At 41.2% G+C, this 22,135-nt stretch overlaps 1 protein-coding gene across 1 annotated transcript in view; it reads left to right on the forward strand.

The window, feature by feature from the left end:
* Positions 1 to 22,135, forward strand: part of LOC131055192 (probable sugar phosphate/phosphate translocator At1g48230) — a 99,782-nt gene that overhangs the window by 44,912 nt on the left and 32,735 nt on the right. Inside the window, exons 4-7 of the mRNA XM_057989787.2 lie at positions 16,851 to 16,882; positions 16,984 to 17,034; positions 17,298 to 17,359; positions 17,459 to 17,720. Coding sequence (XP_057845770.1) covers positions 16,851 to 16,882; positions 16,984 to 17,034; positions 17,298 to 17,359; positions 17,459 to 17,720 — 407 coding nt within the window. The remainder of the gene's footprint in view (positions 1 to 16,850; positions 16,883 to 16,983; positions 17,035 to 17,297; positions 17,360 to 17,458; positions 17,721 to 22,135) is intronic.

Genomic DNA, 22,135 nt, shown 5'->3' on the forward strand with positions numbered 1-22,135 from the left:
TGCTTGATTGCCTTTACAACAAGCTACATGAGTTTGGGCCCAACCCAATTATATAATCGCTCAAAATACATATTTGATTTTACCGCCCAAATTGGGCCTACCCTATCTACAAGTTACACTATACATAGGTCTTGTCCTATCCATAGCAAGATATATTTACAAGTTACATGTATTTGCTCCCAGCTCTAAGTTACATCATTTGCCTTCACGTTACATGTGTTTGGGCCCAGCCCTAAGTGGTTCGGATTGCATGAGATAATACATAGGAATTTTAATTGTCATTGACAACATTAAAATCTAATAGTTAGGTATCCGAGCTAGCTACAATTTTCAACACTCCCATCTTTGTTGAATGATGGGCTGGATATACTCATTTTAGAACTGTAGGGTGGTGTCTCTCCAAATGACAACCTTCACTTGGTCTTATCATTCTTGAGATGTTGTCAATAGCAGACTATCCTCAAAGAATTTAAAAAATGGCAATAGGGAGTGGATGTTCTATCCTTGTCGCCTTGTTCCCAGATGTTCACAAACGGGGGACTTCTAGATAGCCCTCAGAATGGAGTATTGGAGTATGCTGGTTTTCTTGGGGAGTTATTGTAGGAGCTTTTAAATGTGATATATTAATGAAACATTTGGGCAACAAAGTTTTTATTCCAAAAATACGAGGCCTAAAAGTGCATGTGAACTACATGTCATCTAGTATTAATGAATTTTTCCCTTGTATTGTATTTTAATTTTGATATTTTGATATTAGAAACATGATTAGCATTTGTTAATAATTTCCTAGAAAACATAAACATGTATCTTTCTATGATACTAGGTGTTGATGTGCAATGGAAAGATTGAACACTTGCTTGAAGGGTAGATAACTTAACTCTACATAAGTTAGAAAGCATCTCAAGAGAGTTACAATGTACAAGTGCTACTTAAATGTAGGAGTTGCTAATGCACTATAAGACCAACGCCTAAGGAAAATCCTTGTTATTTATAAGAAAATACACTATTCAACATTCAAGGTGTTCACTAGGTATTGGGGTATAGTATGCATAGGTCAATAATGAGTACTTTTGGGTTCGTTCATCGACAAGCCTTAGGGAGTTATACTTAATTCCTATTCCATTACCCTAGTAATCATCTAGCATATTCAAATTTATATAGTAGACCATTGAATATCTCCTAAAGGCCTTTTGTGTTCCTTTCTTTTTGAAGATCAAAATGTTTGGATGAAAATGATAGGCCAAGAATACTCCATAATCAAATAATTTGCTTATAAAAGGTTTTTTGAATGTCATTTCTAAAGAACAACCCCCTTTGACATTTTGGGCTTGACATCTATGCCTAGGACTTAACAGACTACTGCATGTCCTAAAAATAGCCGTCAAATGTTTCCATGTCTATGGGTTCTATCTCCTTGAGGATTGGCTCCAATTGCTAAGCCATTTTCTTGATTTTGCTCTATGATTGTATTGATCCTTTGTATATTCACTAGCCAATGGCCTTAGGTTGATGGGGATTTTGGCTTGTGGGTTTGAATTAAACACCCTTTGTTATGATATTGCTAAGTAATATTATATATTTTGAAGTATAATAAGTATAAGCACTTGTGGCATGCTTAACCCTAACATAAATATTAGTTGACACCTTAATCCTTCTTAATTAGGATGAAGGGGTATTTCCCTATAGAGTTAAGCCTTGAGATGATGGGAAATGGATCTCTATGCCTATCGATGCAATCTAAAGATTCAATTCCTCTCATAACATTGGTAACAAGAATAGGCCTAGTTGTTGTCCCCAAAGAAGAGCTAGGCACTTAGGTTCTTGTTCCTTTGTGTTGTGAATGATTGAGATAGTGAAATGTGTGAGTGAACTAGGCTACCAATGTAAAATGATTAAATCTAACAAAATGCAGTAGATACAAAATGGAAGAGAAACAATAAAGCAGATCTATAATAGACACATAGAGGAATCTGGCATTGAAGTTTGAAGCTGATTGTGTTGGGTAGAAGCTTTGGGTGCCCTATTTGAAGGTGACAAAGGCTGCATGAGACGATATAAAATGAAATCAAGAAGCTCTACACACCTATTTGTTGAAAATCTGAGTCAAAGTAGTAGGATAAAGGTGTTGGGTGCCCTAATTTGAGGGTTTTCATCTGGTCGATATTTGGTGATATTTGTCACAGTCTGTAACTTTCCCACTATCGGGTTTGCATGTGCACACAAAGAAAATGTGGAAAAAGGATTGTGTCATATAGGGGTTTTGGCTAAGTCAAGCCCCATGTTAGTGTTCCGATTTCCACAACAGCTAATGATGAGAGAAAGTGCATGCCCTCGCAAGGACAGAGCCTAAACAAATGTTGAAATGCTGAAATGACAAGATCTTACCTCAGGTATGAAATCCTCATGGAATTTCACACAAGGCTTGATGTGATGCTCATGAAGTCTTGCAACATGTTAGTGCAGGTTTACAACATGGAATGATATAACATACTTGATCGTAATTGCTGTAGTAGACTTGAATGATTGAACTTGCTTCTTGAATATATTTGATTGATTATGCTTATTTGAATATGCTAGCTTCCATTATACTTTGAATATGTGAAAGGGAGTTGTATTTATATGCAACTTACACCTTTTCGAAAAAATTGTCAGGATAGGTCTGTTTTGCCCTCGAGGGGTGTGTGTGCATTCAATGCATAACAATACAGAGATATAGGAAATGTAACAGTACACGAAGATGCAAGTAAGAAGAACTCATATGTCTATATTCATTGATTCCAAAATGCCAGTACATTTAAAACATAGTTTCCTTAAGCAATATCCACACACTGAAATAGAGACCCAAGTACATATATATAGGTGTCGGTACAGGTTGCCCGGTGCCAACTGCCGGCAACCATTAGGTAACCATTGACCCCTGACACTTAACATTCTAATTATGACATGGCATAATTACCCGACAACATCACCCCCCCCCCCCCCCCCCCAAAAGAAGGTTGTCTCCGGACGACGTACAAACAAAATGGGGAATGACACCAAGACAACAAGAAAAATCAAAGCTGAGGGGCTACAGAGGGCGTCCTTGATGAAGAAGGGGCCGACAGTGCTAATGCTGCCAACTGCTCCCTTAGCTGGTGGACTTGCTGTGTCCTATGCCTCAGATCTCGCTTAGCTACCAACTGCCTCTCCTTGGATTTCTTCACCATAAAAACCGCTTCCATGAGCTCCTTCTGCTTGCTGTCCAACTCCTCAAGGGTAGAGGTGAGACGGGTCTCAAGGGCTGTCCGCTCCGCCACCTCCTGCGTGCGCCCCGCCGTCTCCTGGGCCAATTCTTCCTTGGCACGAGCCAACTCCTCCTCCAAACTGGTCGCTTGGCCCCTCTGCTGTGCCAACTCCATCTCCATCGTGTGCAGGCGAGTGACTAGCTCCTCCCGAGCTGTGATGGCCGCCACCTGCTTTGTCTCTGCTGCAGATGCACTATGCTGGGTATGCCTGAGTTGGTAGTACCCGTCCCAAAATGCTTGCTCCACCCTCTGTAGTAGCAAGTGTACTTCACTAGCCCCAACTGTCTCCTCGCACCGCCATTCTGCCAACATCTCCGGAGTCTCCACAACAGGCCAACCCTTGCCCTCAAAACATCTCCCAAACTCCTCAGCACACCCTTTTGTGGCAAAGGCTAGGAGACCCACCATCGCGGGTTGCTCGAGAGCCTGCTCCTGAATAGATGCAGCCAATCTTCGTGCACTGGCCTTGACCTCCACTGCCATTCTCTGCATACTAGCTCCCATCTCCGCTAGAAACATCTCCATGATCCTTGGCTGGCTCTTTGTAGTGGCCCTCATCTGCTGTTGCATCTCTCTCGTCTCCTCCCCAAATCCAATGGTGTCCTGCAGTAAGTCCATCGTCAACTCCTTCCGCCCCTCCTCCTAATGAGAACTACCTTCATCTAGGTCCACATTCTTGGGAAAAGGACGTGGTTGGGGTGAGGCATGCAGGGGTCCCACTGGTGGCATAGGAGGCATCTCATAGCGACCTAGCCACTCTTCCATTGTGGCATCATCACCTGTGTCCATTCCGGTCACCGTGCCCTTTGCTAGAGTTTCGTTGTGAACCGATGATACTGCTGGAGCTCCCTCTGCCACATTCTGTGCCTAAACCATTGGTATGTCTCCCGCTGGGACTGTTGTGGCGACACTAGAGGGTGTCGACGATGGAGGTTGGGGTCTCAACTGCCCAAATCTTGGAATGGGCACGATTGGTATTGCTCCCACCGTCACCCCCGAAGTCGAGATGGGTGTCAATCCTCCATTCGAAGTCAATACTGGCGCAAACACCAGTCAGCCCACTCCTGTAGGTCGCACTCCACCCGCCAGTAATCCACGGATACCTCTCGTTAATGCCCAAAAGACACCACGCGGCCACTACTCTTCGACCTCTCCTCTGTACCAGGGGTTTTGTCTACTTTTGTTCGACTAAGGCGAAATGCGTCATTACTCTGGCTGCTCCTAGAAGAAGTATCATCAGAATCTTCCCCTTCCTCTGCACTATTATCAGCCTCTTCTTCACCCTCTTCCTCTGCATCTTCTTCAATTGTCTATCTCCTGCTCATTTTCTGACACTATCACTTGTGGTGGTCTCCTTCGCTTCCTATTGGAATGGGCTTCCCCACTGCCCGTGACGGTATCCAGGTGGGTCCAATAGAATATAGCTGGCTACGAAGATTCCGACGTCTCCCGAGGTTTCCAGACATGCCTCTCTGGAGAGACTTGTGTGTATAACATCAAGGAATAACCCAATGGCATGGAACGACATATAAAAAGCTTTGTGCCATAAGGTCAGAAATTCCTGAATTCTGTTTGAGAAGACTGCAACCCAGTTGTACACCGTCCCATTCCTCAGTCCATTCATGAGTGCAATCATGGGTACCATTGTGTCCGGTGCCCTGCTGGCTCCAGTAAGTCTGCTTTTCATGACATCTAGCAGGCACTGCCATTCTCCTGGAATGATGTATGATTTTTTCAATCCTCTGCCCTTAGGTGCCTTAATCGCTGCCCATTCCTGTTTTGAGAGATCACTTCAACATATCAGCTGTAGCAGTTGCTCCTTCCTCTCTGGCGACATCTTAGTGGCGTTCTTCTCTACTTTCTTCCCCTCATCTGGTATGCCAAAGACCTTGGCAAAATCCTCGTGTGCAAATGATACTGTCACAATGCTTTGCTGATAAGAGAATGTCGATGCCCTTGTTGGGTTGTCGTATGTGGCTACTATCATTCGCAGACAAGGCTCAAATTCCTTGATCACAAAGATGGGCATTTGAATTGCCTAGTGCACTCGTGCTTTCTTGAGAGACCACTTAATCAAATTATTATCTAGGGTCTCCAGCCACCAGGTTCTGTATACACTGCCACTTAGTCCTTCAAATGTAATGGTGTCGGATGTAATCTTTACCGACATTGTCGTCTTTTTGCCCTTTGCTGTGTCTGTTGGCCCTGCAACTTTTACTCCAGATTGCAATACTCTCTTTCCCTTGTCCATTCCTGTTGTGCTTGTTTCCGCCATCTTTCCTGACTTAGACAGTTGCTCTAACTACTGCAACCGTTTTCGCCAGTCCAGCTTCCCCAGTCTTGGTTTTCCTAACTCCATTTAATTGACTCTTTTAATTGCTGGGACAACACTTATAATATTTTTCAAATTCTGTTACTTCCCTGGGCCCTTGTACGTCTATGCAATTTGGTTCTTCACACATTACCTTGTACGACAGACATTGTACGACTTCGTCTTCACGTAACAACTTGCTAGAGCCGGCTGTGTACGAAACCCTCACCCAACTGTAGGAACCACATGTACGGATTCCAATTATGCACTCCTTGGTTTGTACAGACAAATGGGTGTACGAACTTTGTGATTTCCAAGTGCCACCACAATCACGATCGTACGATTTTGCATTGACCTCGACGATTTCCTTGTAATAAATCTCGCCCTCATCATATGGAATCACTGTATGCCTTCACTTGTATGACTGCTTATACTCCTTGCTTATTTGCTTGGCATACGGACGGTTCTGGTTTAGCGTGTACGACTTGCCCACCATACGGATTTGGCTTCGACTTCCTTTAAGCTCCGTACGTACGATGCTCCTCCTGTGGCCGTACGGTATGTCCTCTCCTCCTGTAGTCGTACGGATTTTGATTGGCTCTGTTTTGCCACCATACAAATTTTTATTTACTTAGTCATACGAAAATCTTGACAACCATACTATCTGCGCTTGAGTCGTACGGATTTCATCATGTGCCGTTCTTATGTTTTTATCGAAACCGTACGGTTTTAATGACAAAACTGTACGGTGAGTTCTCCATCATTTTCCTTTTTTTTTGTTGTAACTGAAAATAAAATAATGACCTTGTCAAATTGGCTTGCTAGGCCCCGCTTTCGGACGATTTGGGTCGTTCCGTTGCTGCCTGCGGTGGTAGACTTCTAATTTTGACCCGTTCACCGTCTCCTTTATTGGTTGGTCGTCTAATGTAGATAACTTAATGGCTCTGTTCTCAGCTACTTAGCGAATTTTATATGGGCCAGCCATCTGACTTTGAATTTTCTAGGTTTGATCTCATTTCGCCCGTTGTACTTCAGCATCCACTGACCTAGACGGAACTCCATGCGTCGGATATGCTTATCATGCCAAAATTTCCGTCGTTGTTGGGTGGCTTTGGTAGCCCATTGGGCCATCATCCTTCGTTCATCTAACTTGCCCAACGTGTACAGTCGCTCCCGCAGGTTTTCCATGTCTCCTAGTCGGTTCTCAATTGCTATCCTTAGACTTGGGACCATGAACTCTGCCGGTACAATGGCCTCTTGTCCGTACATCAACTGAAAGGGTGTCTGCCCCGTTGTCACTTTGTACGTAGTCCTGTACGCCCACAATACAGATGGTAGCTTTTCTTCCTCGTCTTCTTGTTCAACCCTGCATGATTTATAGATTACCGATACCAGTATTTTATTAGTGGCCTTTGCTTGATCGTTGGCCCTGGGATAGTATGGGCTCGACAGGGAATGACAGATCTTGAACTCCGTTGTGAGTAACTAACTACGTTATTCACAAAGTGCCCTCTATCACTTGTCAATTGAATAGGAATGCCATACCGTGTAATGATTTGTTCATAAATGAACCTTGCAGTGCTCAAAGCGGAGTTGTCTGACAGTGCCTGTGCCTCTGCCCACTTTGTCAAATATTCAGTGGCTACCACAATATACTGACACCGTCGTGCATGCTTGGCCTTCAATGGTCGGATGAAATTTAGACCCCATCGCTCGAACAGTTCTTGGGCATGGGATGGGTTGAGGGGCATAGAGTCCCGCTTCAATGGTTTTCCTGCCCTCTGGCAAGTATCACAGCCCACCACCTATTCCCGTGCATCATTATATAGGGTGGGTCACCATAGTCCGATAAGCAATACTTTCTGTGCGGTGGTGTCTGGACCCATGTGGCCTCCTGCGGGCCCTTCGTGTGCTTCTCGTAGCACTCTTGGAATCTCTTCTTCCATCACACACCTTCTGAGGACTTGGTTGGGTCCCATTTTGTATAGCAACCCATTAATCAGTTGGAATGTCCTTCTCAGGACCAATTTCCGTCTCTCGCCTAGTAACATATCGGTTGGGAACCGAGAAGTGGACAAATTTTCTCCGATGTTTGCATACCACGAAGGTAGTGTGGCAATTTGGAACAGATGTGCGTCGGGAAAGTCATCATTGACTTCCTCTGGTGGCTCTCCCGACTTAATCCGGGACAATTGATCTGCGATCACATGGCTCCTACCTGGCCGTACAATTATTGTGAATGTGAACTCTTGAAGGAGTAGTCACTTGCTTATTCTGCCTTGAATAATGGGTTTATTCACTAGGTACATCAACAGCTTGTGATCCACATAAAAAGTAAAAGGTGTTGCCAACAAGTAGTGCTGAATTTTTTGTATGGCATAGACCATTTAGAGGGCTTTCCTCTCAGTGGTACTAAATTCTTCTCGGCTTTCGACATCAAGCGATTGGCAAAATATATGGGGTGGTCTAGCCCATGTCCTCCTTCCTGTGCTAGCGTAGCCCCAATGGCATAGGTCAAGGCATCCACATGTACGTGGAATTCTCGGTCCCAATTTGGATAGGCCAGAATGGGTGGAGCCACCAGTTTCCTCTTGAGTTCATCAAATGCTTCCCCCAGTGCCGATCCCCACACGTACGGTTCGCCCTTCCATGTCAGCTTGTCCAATGAGAATGAAAGTTGAGCAAATTTCTTAACGAACTTCTAGTAATATCCTATATGTCCCAGGAAGGACTTTACTCCTGTCACGTCTGAGCGGCTCCATCTCCACAATTACCCGTACCTTATTCGGATCAATTTTTAATACAACCTTGCAAACAATATGGCCCAGCAGCTTACCTTGCGGCACCATAAATCTGCATTTCTTCGGATTCAAGGCCAACCTGGCCCTTCGACATCTCTCCATGCATTCTCGCAGTGCCACCAAGTGAGTGTCTTCGCTACTAAAAATAGACCAGCCATCCAAGAAGGCCTTAAAGTTTCCCACAAATATTTTGTCGAAGATGTGGAGAACTATCCTCTGAAATGTTGCCGAAGCATTGCACAAACCGAAGGGCATTCGGTTGTACGCATATACTCCATCCTCCACCACAAAGGTGGTCTTTAACTTGTCCTCCTCAGCTAGCGAAATTTGATTGTATCTCGAGAAACCGTCCAAAAATGAGTACATTTCATGGCCAACCACCTCCAGGATGTTGTTTGTGGAAGGTATAGGGAACAAATCCTTGATGGTGACACCATTGAGGCACCTAAAATCCACGTAGATGCGGATTTGGTTGGCCTCCTCCTTCAGCGAGATCACGATCGGTGAGACCCATTCACTTGTCTCCACCCGAAATATGATGCCGGCCTCCAACATCCGTTCGATTTCTTCGTTCACCTTAGCTGCACAGTTTTTATTCATGCAGTACGACCTTTTCTATACCGGCTGGGCTTCGGTGACCAACAACATCCGATGGACACAGTTCCGGTGGGACTCCTTTTAGATCTTTGTAGGTCCAAGTGAACATGTCCTTGTATTCCATAAAATTTTTGAAGGCTGCCGCCTTCAGCACGGGATTCCAATCGTCTCCCACCCAGATATTGCGAGGGGTCACAACATCCCCTAGTTTCGTCTCCTTCAGGGTGGGGTCTTCATATCGCATCGGTTTGTCCTTTGCAAACTCGTACGTCGGGACGTCATTCACTCTGGCGTCTCCCTCATACTCCTTGTATTCTGGTGGGAACTCATCTTTCTTGCCTGGCTACTCTTCAATTTGCAGCATATGCACACAGGATGGAAGACTTCATAGTCCTCCATTTGCCAGTGGAATAGCCCATTCAACGAGCCTACCTCATCCTCAGAGCAGTCTTCTAATTCCAGGACACCTTTGTCGTTCGGCTCCTTTTTGTTCTCATCCACCTCGGAATCCCCATCAGAGTGCGAATTTGAAGAAGAGGCCATTTCTTCACTCACCATCTGTGTCTGGAGGTCGATGATAAATTTCCAGCCCCCACTCTCCATGGACAGTGTGTTCCGCTTCCAGTTGTGATTTACTTTGGCTTTAATCAGCCAGCCTCTTCCAAGGATTGCGTCAGCCCTTTTTCTTCAAGGGGATCACCACAAAGTCGAGAACGAAGGGCTAAGTGCCGATCTTCACCTTTTGAGCCATGAGTGTCCCGATGGGTTTGATACCGTGTTGGTCGGCACCCACCAGGTTGAAGGTCGGCGGCCATAGTGTTGGCTTGCCCAATTTCCGCCAAGTCTCCTCGGGAAGTACATTCACCTCGGACCCTTCGTCTATGATGGTGTCGGTGAGGATCGTACCCAATATCCCCATTTCCACCACTGCAGGGTGTCTCTCGTTGTTCACCGCCAACAGCATGGGGTCAGTCGAGGGGCCGACCGACACCTCTGTGTGAAGTGTTGCTATACGGATCGACACTTCTATGGCATTAGTGACGACTTCTCTTATTTTGGGCATGGTGCTGAGGAGGTCCTGGAGTTTGATGGGTACCTTGGTCTGTAACACTTGTCGAAGGATGTTCTGTTCGGATTCAACAGATGTACTTGTCGGGGTTTCTCAGGGCTCCTTCCTCATTTCCCGCTCAATATCGGCCTTGGCTGCCCGTACTCATGACTTCTCTGTACGGGGGTCAGGATAAGTAGCCTTCTTCGTTTGTGCTCTAGTGATGGCGAGCATCTCCCTTTTATTGGACTTTTCAATTGTTAACAAATTTGTTCCAGACTTCGGGTAACTCCCGTCGTCGTGATCTCCTGGCCCGCACCACCGACACATATGCTGAGGGGTGTCTCCCTTGGGACAATCACGTGCATAGTGTCCCCATTCATTACAGGCTTGACACTGTATCATCGGGCGACCTTTGCATCATATTGCACTCGACGATTGCTATTGTTGTTATTTTTCCTCCTCGTCTATTGTTTTTGTACCCGTCGGAAGATGTTGTGGATTAGCAGTTGCCGCGATTGTGGAAGGTTGCTCTTGAGTCAGAAGCACTTGGGCGCTTCTTGTTTTCATATTGTACGGGCACTCCTTGGTGGAGTGTCCCAGTACTTGACAAATGTCACATAAAGCTTTCTTCAGGCACGTACCCATAGTGTGACTTTCCTCCTTGGAATCTGCGCGCCACAAGTCCCCTTCGTTCTTACTGTTGCTCCCCTTCATTGCTTTGAATTCTCTCATCATTCTATGCATGTCCTTTTGTAGAGCGTGAATTTTCTTGTTTGATTCCTTGTCACTGCTGCTCAAAGGAATCATTGTCATCCGATGATTTATTTTTCTTCTTCTTCGAGGTCTTGCCTTCACTCTCGAGGTCCATGGCTCGGTTGTATGCATCCTCGTACGAGGTGGGAGGGACAATCTTCATCTTCTTTCTGAGGGAGGATCTTAGTCCTTCCACGAACCACCGCTTTTTCAATCCATCAGCGGGTTGGTTATCCATCTTTTCGAGCAATTCTTTGAGTTGTCGGCTGTATGCTCGTACTGTCTCGTTCTTCCCCTACTTTGTGCACAAGGTTTCAGCGATGATTTCATTGTCGTCCCGAAGGAGTCAAAACTCTGTCTCGAAGGCTTTCTTTAACTCATCCCAAGTATTTACCTTCGTCTTGTTTGTATCAGAGTACCAGTCGATGGCTACCCCGCATGGGGTTGCGGGAAATTGCACCACCCGTTCATCTTTGTCGGTCACTCCATTGAGCGACCAGATCGTCTCACATGTACGACAGTGCCGTATAGGATCCTCCTTCATGTCTCCAGTGAATTTAGGCAACTTTTGCTTGTTCGCCATTATGCTCCTTGGCTTTGGCCCACTCTGCCCTCCAGAACTTGACCCTCTAGAAACTGGCCCTCTAGAAATTGGTCCTCCGGAATTTGGTACGTTGGGTCTCACCAGGTTACTCTGGCTACCAAGGTCTGATGGGTTTGAACTGAACAGATTGCTTCTACTACCGTGCCCTTGTGTCCTTCCAACACCTTCGGTCGCACCGGTATCTCCCACTTCTTTGTTCTCGGTCTCGGTCTCCTTTTCTCTCTTGGTCTCGTCACCTCTAAATGGCGTTTACGGCTCTACCATACTCTCGTCACCAATTTCCTCCAACGTGAGGGAAAGGTCCCCCAACCGCTTCCTAGTGGTTTCTATCAATACAAAAACTTGGCCCTCGCCAGTGGAGCCATAATTGCCATTCCCTCCAGTTCCTTCCTCGGCAATTTTCTTCAGCCATTTCCTTCGTTCGACTTGTTGCTCCAACCTTAGTGCCCTTGCTGCTGCCTCGTGCCCGTCTTCCTCTTGTCCCTTCGGTACACGATTTTTTCTGTCTTTGTTCAGCGTCACGAGCATCAATTCCCTCGAAGATGCAGGCGAAGTCCCTTGTTAGTGCCCTCTTACCTTCAAACAACTCCTCCGGTTCTTACTCGGGATTGCTACTTGTCCCCTCGCTCAATGGTTGTCCCATTATCGTCGTGCCATGTAGTATACTCCCGTCATTCCTAGGTTTAACTTGGCAACAATGCCAGATGTTTTGCCCCTGAGGGGTGTGTTCATTCAGTGCATAACGGTACAAAGATATAGGAAATGTAATAGTACACGAAGATGCAAGTAAGAAGAACTCATATGTCCATATTCATTGATTCCAAAATGCCAGTACATTACATAGTTTCCTTAAGCAATATCCACACACTAAAATAGAGACCCAAGTACATATATATAGGTGTCGGTACAAGTTGCTCGGTGCCAACTGCCAACAACTGTCAGATAACCACCGACCCCTAACACACTTAACATTCTAATTACGACATGACATAATTACCCGACAACAAGGTCGACAAAGCAAGGTTGATTCATGCAAATTGCAAGGCAGACTTTCATCCTTCGAAAGTTGAGCCCATTTGGCCAAGACAGGTGCTGTGCGCCCTAGTCTTAGAAAATGTGCTAGCAAAAAGGTCGGGAATAGGGGAATAAACCAAGTTTGCTGAAGTGATGTCAAAATCAGGCACATTCACACATAATCAGACACACGCCAAAATGGGTTATAAATCTAGTGTGAAATTGTAAAGTCATCAATTTACGACACTACAAGTGTATAAATAAGGATGAGAACTCTCTCCTATTTCATCACATCATCTATTATTGAATTCATATATTATTATCTGATTATTGGAGGTTGCCCTCTTAAAATGGTATGCTATATATATATTTTTTTTTGCATTTATTTCCAAGGAATATTATAACACTATTTGGAAGAAATCTCTATTCACAGTTAAGATAACGTTCCCCTCAACAGCTTTAATTGTTTCTTTTGATAGGTGATTGCAAGATTTTTACCTTGGCTTGGACCAGGTTAGGCCACAAATAGGGACCCCATCCCTGACATGAACGCATAGCATTAACGCGAATGGTACAACCTGCGAGCACGACAAGCTAGCAGGGGCACAAAGCTTGCAAGCACACTAGCCTAGTGAGGGTTTATAGTACTTGGAGCATTAAGTCTCTTGGCATGAATGCCAATAACACCAACGCTAAGGTGCAAGCTTGTGAATATATTGGATTAGCGAAGGCTTAATGCTTGCCTTCATAATGGCCCAATGGAAGTTTGAACTTTGGTGGCAACGACAACAATCCACAACTTAAACATCACACCATGGGATGATTCCCCAACACCTCTAATTATTATGAAGACATGATCTAGCACATCTTAGGTTTTTACTTTTTAGCTTAAATAATTTCTCTTCTTTCATCTTCAAATTAATTGTCAATTATTTCTTTAATGATTGATCTCTTTTGATTAAATAATGCCAAATGTACAATTTCAAACATGAAAATTCTTGAGGAGTTGACTAGGGACAAAGCAATGAAGAAGATGACTAGTATTGTTAGTGAGTCAAGTGGTGATGTTGACTCCCTTAAGGACATTTTGTGTCAGTTGTAAGAAGAATGTGAAGAAACACTCAATCTTGAAGGATTGGGCCACTAGCCTTGATAGCTCTTGTTTGTGTTGCGTTGTGATTGGTGTCAATTTTTTGTGTTGTTGGTTTGTTATTAATTCATTGGATGCTTTGTTAGTTTGTTTTTCAGCTGCTACGCGTAGTCTCCTTGGGACTTGTTTTGCCTTAGCCACTTGGCTTTTGTAAGGTTAGGGAGCCTTGCTATCCCTTTTACTTAATAAAAACAATCAACAAATTTGCTTTTTTCGTGGCCCAAAGGAATCATCTTTGTAATATCTTGGTTGAGAGTTTGTTGTGGTGCCATTTTTATGGTTTTATGGCTAGGTTATCCTGAGTTTCCGGGATGGGGGGACAAGGTTCCAAGACAACATTTTTTTTGCCAATTTTGGGGACTGCAAGGGGACGACTATATAAAATATAGGAAAAATTTAAAATATATAGGGAAATTTTAAATGTTGATATGAAAACATGGATATAGCATGCATATGAAAACATTAGAGAACCTGAAGTTCTTTGTCAATACTCAATAATACAATATGCATTCATTATTCAGAAATTAGAACTCATTGTCAATATGCAAATGCCCAAAGGCTACACTGCTGCCATATAGTTTCATTTTCAAAATACCAAAAAACAAAGTATAAACATAGGATTTTGAAATGATGGCAAATGCAAGGATTCCAGCAAAATCAGTCTCCAACATTATGGCCTTGCAAGGCTGCCATGAAGTTTCCACTGTAACATTCAGGATGTAAGGGTTGTAAATGAGTACAGAATATTGGTATTCACATAGATTATAGGTTGCAGTATTTCAACTTTAAATCTGAATAAGCACCTTTGATTGTAAGCATTTCTTGTATCGACAATATTTATTGCTGAAGAAGCAATATAGCAAAATTACCTCCGAAAAATTTATTAAATGTCTGATCTGTAAATATAATGCAACATGCCTTCCGGAATGTGAGCAAGCAATAGATTTGAATATGTAATAACTTATTTACTGAAACAAATTGAACAAAAATGCCAACCATCGATATTTCACTATCAAAATATAGTTAATCCTCCATCCCGGAAATGTAATATTGTTGAGGTGTGGGGACCACAAAAAGAAATTAAAAAATGTGTTTTTAAAGCATTTTAGTCTTTTTTATTTTTAAATGTGCTGGGAAAAGGGGGATGTCACATGCGTCCCCAATCACCCAAGGGATAGGGGACGTCCTCTTTGAGAATCATTGCCGTTGCCAAGTTTTTGGGTCGTTTTCCTTGGTATGGGGATGGCCAGGAATTTCCTTGGTACAGGGATGGCCAGGAATGTCCTTGGTATGGGGATGAGGGATTATAGCCCGGGGATGTGCCACCGGGTAACGTAGTTTTACGGTTGTTTTGAAAGGTTTTGGTTTAACTTGACCTTTAGTAGGTAGAGGGTGCAAAGTGTACACAAAATTCAGCTTAGGGAAAAATTAATGCCTTGTTCAGATATGTCTTATTCTTAAATTTTACTAGGCCAATATATGAAATACCGGTTGAAAAGATTACCTTACAACAATATAGCAATTCACAATTAATAACAAGAGAAACAAACTACATACCTTGGATGTTGCACTGTTGGTTATGCTTTGTAAATCCTCGTTCTTGGCCTGAAAATAGCAGCAAAGAAAGTAGGGCACATTCACGTGATGAAAGACTTATTAATTCACAAGAGTGCAAGTGTTTTTTTTTTTTTTTTTTGAGTAGACCTCCTGAAATTTGTAAAGGATTATTTAAACATTTTGAAGAAATGCATTGAATGTGAGATGAGGTGACAAGACTTGTAAATTTTTTGAATTTTTGAAAAAGATTTATAGCTGTATTTTGAAATTTCTTTTTGAACAACATCTCATCCGTTTCCGTGTTGAAATGACATGTGTATAAGTAATTAGGTCCACAAGAAGGAGCCTATAGGCCTTGTGGATTGTGGGCTTAGGGTAATCAATAGAGTTGTTAATTGCAAAGAAATACCTAATCTGCAGAACTGGTTGCCAATTGTATCAAAGCAGCTAAGAACAACTTAAATGGCATGGTTGCTAGTTGTCTCAAGTGGCAAACAACGAATATTAACAATGAAGCACTTTTTCAAAGGTTTAGTATGAATATAGCCTTTTACTATTGACATGCAAACAAAATGAGTGCGGATGCAGAGTCTAGACTCTAAATGTCAATGATTCGATAGTAACACAAAATAAAATCCCATGGTAGTCTCCCAGATGCCTATAGCAGTCTCTTGAATGAATTCATATGAAAATAAATACAACAGGCACTTTTCTTACATAGCCTGCAACCAGTGATGTAGTCTATCTAAAAAAAATATAGAACAATAAAAAAAACTACACAAGTTTATTCAATTAATCAATGATAACATCTAATATCAACACATGAGCAATACACAATAAAAAACTATAAAGGTCTCTTCAATGATAACATTTATATCAAATATCAACATGTGAGAAATACAGTTATAGAGATCAATCAAACAACATATATAACAAAATGTAATGCAAGTTGATAATCATACATAACTTTTGATAAAGTACCTCCTTGTCTCATGGTTCATAGTGGATTGATTAAATGCAAATCTAGAAATTACAAATTTGCATTGTTAGAATGTTAACAAGTAAATGGAGATTTTTGTAACATAAATATGTCCACATTTACTCCAAGGTTTTGGTCATCTAGCCCACAAAAATTTATTAACTTTTGAATTGGTAGTTAAACACATTAATCCTAAATCACCCATATCTCCGTAGTGATGGCACCTGTTTTCTCTGATATGCTTATAATTGCATGGTGATTATATATGTTTTTTTAAAAATTGACTATAATTGCATTGGTGATCACATCACCTTAATTGTCTAATTTCGTCAGTGACGACACCACCAATTGCCTTGTTTTAGTGATAATGGTGTGGTTGATGCCACATATAATTTGAGAACAAATTAGTGCAAGGAGGGAGATGATTGAACCACAATAATGGAAAATTGAACTTCAAAGACAGGCAGTCAGACCCAGTGTGGTGATCTAGTACTGTTATAACAAATTAGAAAATCTATTCTAGGGCGATCTGATAATTCATACATGAAAATAATATTAAATTTGGGTGAAAGCATAGGCTGCCACGTGTTATATTTGCTATTTTCGAGACCCCCCAAAGCATAAATTTGGCAATTGACGAGAAATCTCCACTAAAAAATTCCCTAGTATGTAGTTGCTGAAAATATTGAATTGTTTATTCGTGATGCCTTTGTGGCTGGTATCTAATTTGTTAATTTCTAAATTTGCAGGTTGTTACACCAGTCAAAATGACATTTGAAATGTAAGAACTACCTTGAAATTTTTATTCAATTCTTAGATTATGTGTCAATATTTTTTTCTTCCTTTCTTACCATAAAGTTTACCTCCATTCCTTATTTGCAGATATGCAACATGTGTTGTTCCAATCAGTGCTTTCTTTGCATCAAGTCTGTGGTAAGTGGTTGGAACATTACATCCTATGCCAAGTACACAAATGTAAGCTGAAAAAAGTTTACAAATTATTCCAACACCTAAAAGTTATCCAGATATATCATGACATAAAAATTTACAATTTTCAGCATGTCTTTACATTACTATTTAGTTGCTTTTACTGTAGTCGTGTTATTGAAGAGTCTCCAAATTCATCTGACAGGGATTTGAACAAAAATGTAACATGCACTGTAATGGTTTCTGTACTTATTCTGCACTCTTTACAGGTTTGGAAATACTGCATATCTTCATATTTCAGTGGCCTTTATCCAAATGCTGAAAGCTCTCAGTATGTATTGAGCTTATGTTACAACCCTTTCTAAAATTTAAGTTTCGATCCATGTAATTTCTATGTAAATTGAAAATTTCTTAATTTCACCCTTTGCAGTGCCAGTTGCAACCTACATGATGGCTGTGATTTGTCATACTGACAAACCAAGATGTGACTTGTTTCTCAACATGTTGCTGGTCAGTATTGGAGTAGTCATTTCCTCTTATGGGGAGATACATTTCAATATAGTTGGTACAATGTATCAGGTTACAGGTATATTTGCAGAAGCTCTTCGTTTGGTATTAACTCAAGTCCTACTTCAGAAGAAGGGCTTGACTCTAAATCCTGTCACCAGTTTGTACTACATAGCTCCTTGCAGGTATTGTCCTTTCTGCTGAGAACCCAATTTTTTGGAGTTTGAAACTTTGGCATTTCTTAGTTCTGCTATTCTAGTCTTAACCTGCTTCTGGAATATACTATTTTCCTTTTCTTAATGATATACATGCATGCTTAATGATAATGAATTGGTGAAGTGCCTACCATAATCATTTAAGGAGGTTTTTGTATAACTTTTAGCTTTGTAGATAGGGAAATTTTAATTTGCAGCATTTTGTGAATACCTCAATGAGCATGCGTACCTACATATTATAATACTCAATAGATGCCTCTTTGATAGACTGTCTTCCAGATAAACAATATGCATTTTTGAAAAATGATTGGCTTAGATGATGAATTAGGCTCAAATGGCATTGGTTGTCTACTGTTAGTCTCAGATGTCCAACAGTCTTGGGTTATGACCAGGTAGTGAATGTCTTCACTTTTGGTTACATTTGTAGGATTGCCCCTTCTTCAGAGTGCTAGAATATTTCTATATCATCATTGAGTACAAATTTCTGTTTACAGTTCATTAGTAATGAGGGATGGCTTTTATGGGGTTTCATTTGGGGAGAGGAATTAGAAGTGATGATAGGGTAGCTATTATTTTTGTTTGGGTGGTATCTGGTGGTGTATCCGGCAGCCTGGAGATGTATTGAGGGTTTGGGGAGGCATATCCGGATGCCTCAGACCAGATTTAGGCAAATCTAAATCTGATATATCATATTTATTAACAACATATCTGGATCTGCTATATGAGTACCTCATCAGGTACATCAGGTTACTTAGCTTAATGACTTAGTGTATGCTCTAGTTCTTTCTCAGACAAGCTAAAAAAACATTTTATGAACTAAAATTAGAAGAAAGGGATGATTCAATGCACATTATGCTACTTAGCTTGAGGGCTTAGTGTACTGCTCTGATTTTCTCTCGGACAAGTTGAAAAATCAATCCATGCACCGAAAATTAGAAGAAAAAATTGGTGCAATTATTTTTTACAGGTAGTGTTTTAAGACGAGAAATATTTGATTGGAAATTAATAAGTGAGTTTTTTTAGCTCATACACATCAAGAAGATGCAGTGGGGGGCTAAAACCAAAGGTCAGCCAATCCATTAAATGGGTGGCAAAAAGTAGGAAGTGAATAATTAGCTAATAATATAATATGGATTACCAAAGAAACGAGAATCACACATAAAAATAGCTAAAGATTTTTTTTTGTCAGAAGTGAAATATTCAAAATCAAATAAACAAATGCATAAGTGTGCATAGTCATACTAAAATCTGATATAAATTTGTGCACAAGGCAGTATATTAATGACATTGTTAACTGAAATTTAATAAATCCATCAATTATTTGACTCTCATTTAATTTCAAACTTATTTTTGTCCCAATAAAAATTGGGTTTGTGATGGATGTTTTAACCAAAAAAATGATGTTATTAGATACATTTATTTTATTTTTTGAAAATAAGTATGATTTACTGGATGTGAGGTGTAGGAATAGTCTCAAAAGGGAAAAATACTAAAATAGTCAATTTTGCTCTTAAATCCTCCTTTATTTACATATTATTTGTGGGATATTGTAATGTCCCCTTCTTAGTAAGGAGTAATCAGTGGTCCATTGGCCTATTCTGGAGACCCGTAGGCTGATTGGAATGAGGAATTAGGGTTTCCTCTTTTCTAGGAAGATTCTTCGCAGTTTTCAGGGATGTTCTGATTGGAGTTTGGCAGAATGAATCAAAGTTTCCTTCTAGGTTTTCTGTAAGCTTCGCAGTGGTATGACATGCAATCAGTTCAGGGGAGTTTGCAGAACTTACTATTTTTAGTAAGTTGATGTCAGTTGTCATGATTACTGGGTTTGTTTGGGTTTCTTGAGCTGAGCTATAGGGTTTGAAGAATAGTCTTTTTGGAGTTGTTTTCAGGACTTGCTATTTTTAGTAAGTGTCATTTCGGGTAGTTCTACTTTTAGCAGTTCAGTTATGAGTTCAGACCCAACTCAGTTTGATGAGTTCAGACCCAACTCAGTTTGATGGTTTTCAGCACTTCAGTCCATAGCTCGATTTGGTATTGATCAGTATTTGTTTTGCTAGTGATTTATTAAATATTAATACTTTACTCTAATGTTTAATAATTAATTATATTGTTGGACGACTTAGGAAATGAAAGGAGAATTTTATTCAAAATTCATTTATTCTCCTAAGTTAGGCACCCAAGGATGGAATATACACTCATGTATAATGTTCTTTTATGTTGCAAGTTTAGACCAAGGAAACGTTCAAATTTTGTGCCTAGGAAAGGGGGACGCCAAGGCAAAGTCATGTTTGAAATGAAATGCAAATGAGGAAGTGTAATTTGGACGCCATTTGGAGGTGAATTTGGGGTCTTAGAATCTATAAATATGAGAGCTTGGTCTCTCATTTGTCATCTTTGAACATTTTTGTAACGAAGTGTTGCCAAAATTGTGCCAGACCTTTGCTTTGAAGTTGCGTGCTTCCTAGCTTGTACCAGTTTCGTGCTTGAGAGATAGCACCTAGCTGTGAGAGAGCCTATTTCTCATTCAGAGGAGTAGATTGAGCTTCAAAGTGATGGAGTTTGCTATTATATTTTCAGTTTTCTGATTGCTGCCGTGTTTTTGGTGTGCACTGGGTGTATAGTGGCTGAAGCAATATTTTGATCGTACCTCCTTGTCTACTGAGCGTATCAATATGGGTACTGGCTCTGATTTTCTCTATCCTATAGGCGATGATGTCCTCCAAAGGGGAGATGATAGTTTGCTGATTTGAATTTTATATTGCTGATCGAACTTTTTTGCTGGGGCGCCCCTTCCCTAGCTCCCTTGGGATGCATGCAGCAGGTTTGAGGTTCTGAAATGATCGTTTAAGCCATATTTGTCATTTGCTTTTGATTTGGTGTGATTTTGAGTAGATTTGAGTTAGTTATGAGCATTTTGGTGTTTCCGGTAGTGGCTAGTCTGCGTGTTATTCACTTTCAGAATTAAGAACAACAATAGTTGCTTTATGTTTGAGTTGGTTTTAGAGGTAGCTATCATTTGTGATCAATATTGTCTTCTATTCTAATCATTTATCTCTATATTTTAAGGTTGAATAGTAGTACTATCAACCACTTCTTGATTGTATAAGCAAATTCCGCTGAAAAGTGAAAGAGGTTGACTTGCTGCCTACATGGGATATTTGTAATTTGGTCCTCTCGTTGCATAAGCGGTAGAGTGATATTTTGTTTGTAATGGTCCTCCCGTTGCATAAGCGGTTGAGTGATTCTTGTTTGTAATGGTCCTCTCACTGCATAAACGGTTGAGTTGATCTTTGTTGTGTATGTTCATCATCCCGTTGAGATATGCGGTAGAGTGATTCGTGCTTGGTTATGTTCTTGTTTCTCCTTGGTTGGTTTACCGCTAGGCTTTATTGTTTCTATCCCGCTGGAAAGTGGAAGGTGTTGGCTTGCCGCCCATTATTGTAATCAGTATTTCAGCAGTTTGCGACTAACGATCCCCTGCTACCGTATGCTCTCACCCTCCCAGTTCAGGCTCTCGATGATCAAAAGGTGTAGGGTTCTTTCCAGTTGGCTTGGATTTCATTTCTCTAACCCTAACGGGTGTTGTTGTGTTTCTAATTTTGTTGAAAAAAAAGAAAAAAAATTGTTGGGGATGCTACAGTGGTATCAGAGCCACTCTTGATGCCAGTCTGTGTGACAGAAGGGTTCCATGAGTGACAAAGATATCGGATACTACAATTGGGAACAAAGGAGGCAGTAGTTTCAGATATCGTTAGTGTTAGTAGAGGAAACTTTTTCAGAAGTTTTGAGAAATAGAGACCAAGAAGTTGATTCAGCAGATTCAATGGATTCAATGGGAGAGAGAATATTTGGTCAGAATGATGCAAATGTAGCTGTGTCGAGAGTGGATAAAAAGTTTGATACTATGATGGACATGATGTCCCAGTTTTTGGCCACTTTTAATTAGAATGTTGGAGGAGGTTATAGTCAAAACCAGAATCGTAATACCAATGGAAATAATGCCAACACTTCCAACAATTTTAGTGGTAATGGGAATGGCAGCAACCATAGTAGCAACTGATAAGAATATTGTCATTGATGTCAAACATGTAAGAAGACAAATCAGTCATGAAGATTGATGAACATATTATGGAGATTGACTGAGATTGACTCATGGAGATTGATGAACATATTGTCGTCAATGCTCACAGCATACAAAAGACCTAGATATGAATATATCATATACACAGTGTACACAGCATAATTAATGAGCTATACACAATATACCATTCAACATATTTGAGCATTTCAGATGGTCTTAGGGACTAAGGGACTAAGGCTGAATTTACTTACAAAGTGCTCCTGCCATTACTTGGAAGATTAAACAGAAATTTCTGAGCTATACC

The sequence above is a fragment of the Cryptomeria japonica genome, chromosome 3, assembly GCF_030272615.1.
Source record: "Cryptomeria japonica chromosome 3, Sugi_1.0, whole genome shotgun sequence".
In the NCBI taxonomy this organism is placed as follows: domain Eukaryota; kingdom Viridiplantae; phylum Streptophyta; class Pinopsida; order Cupressales; family Cupressaceae; genus Cryptomeria; species Cryptomeria japonica.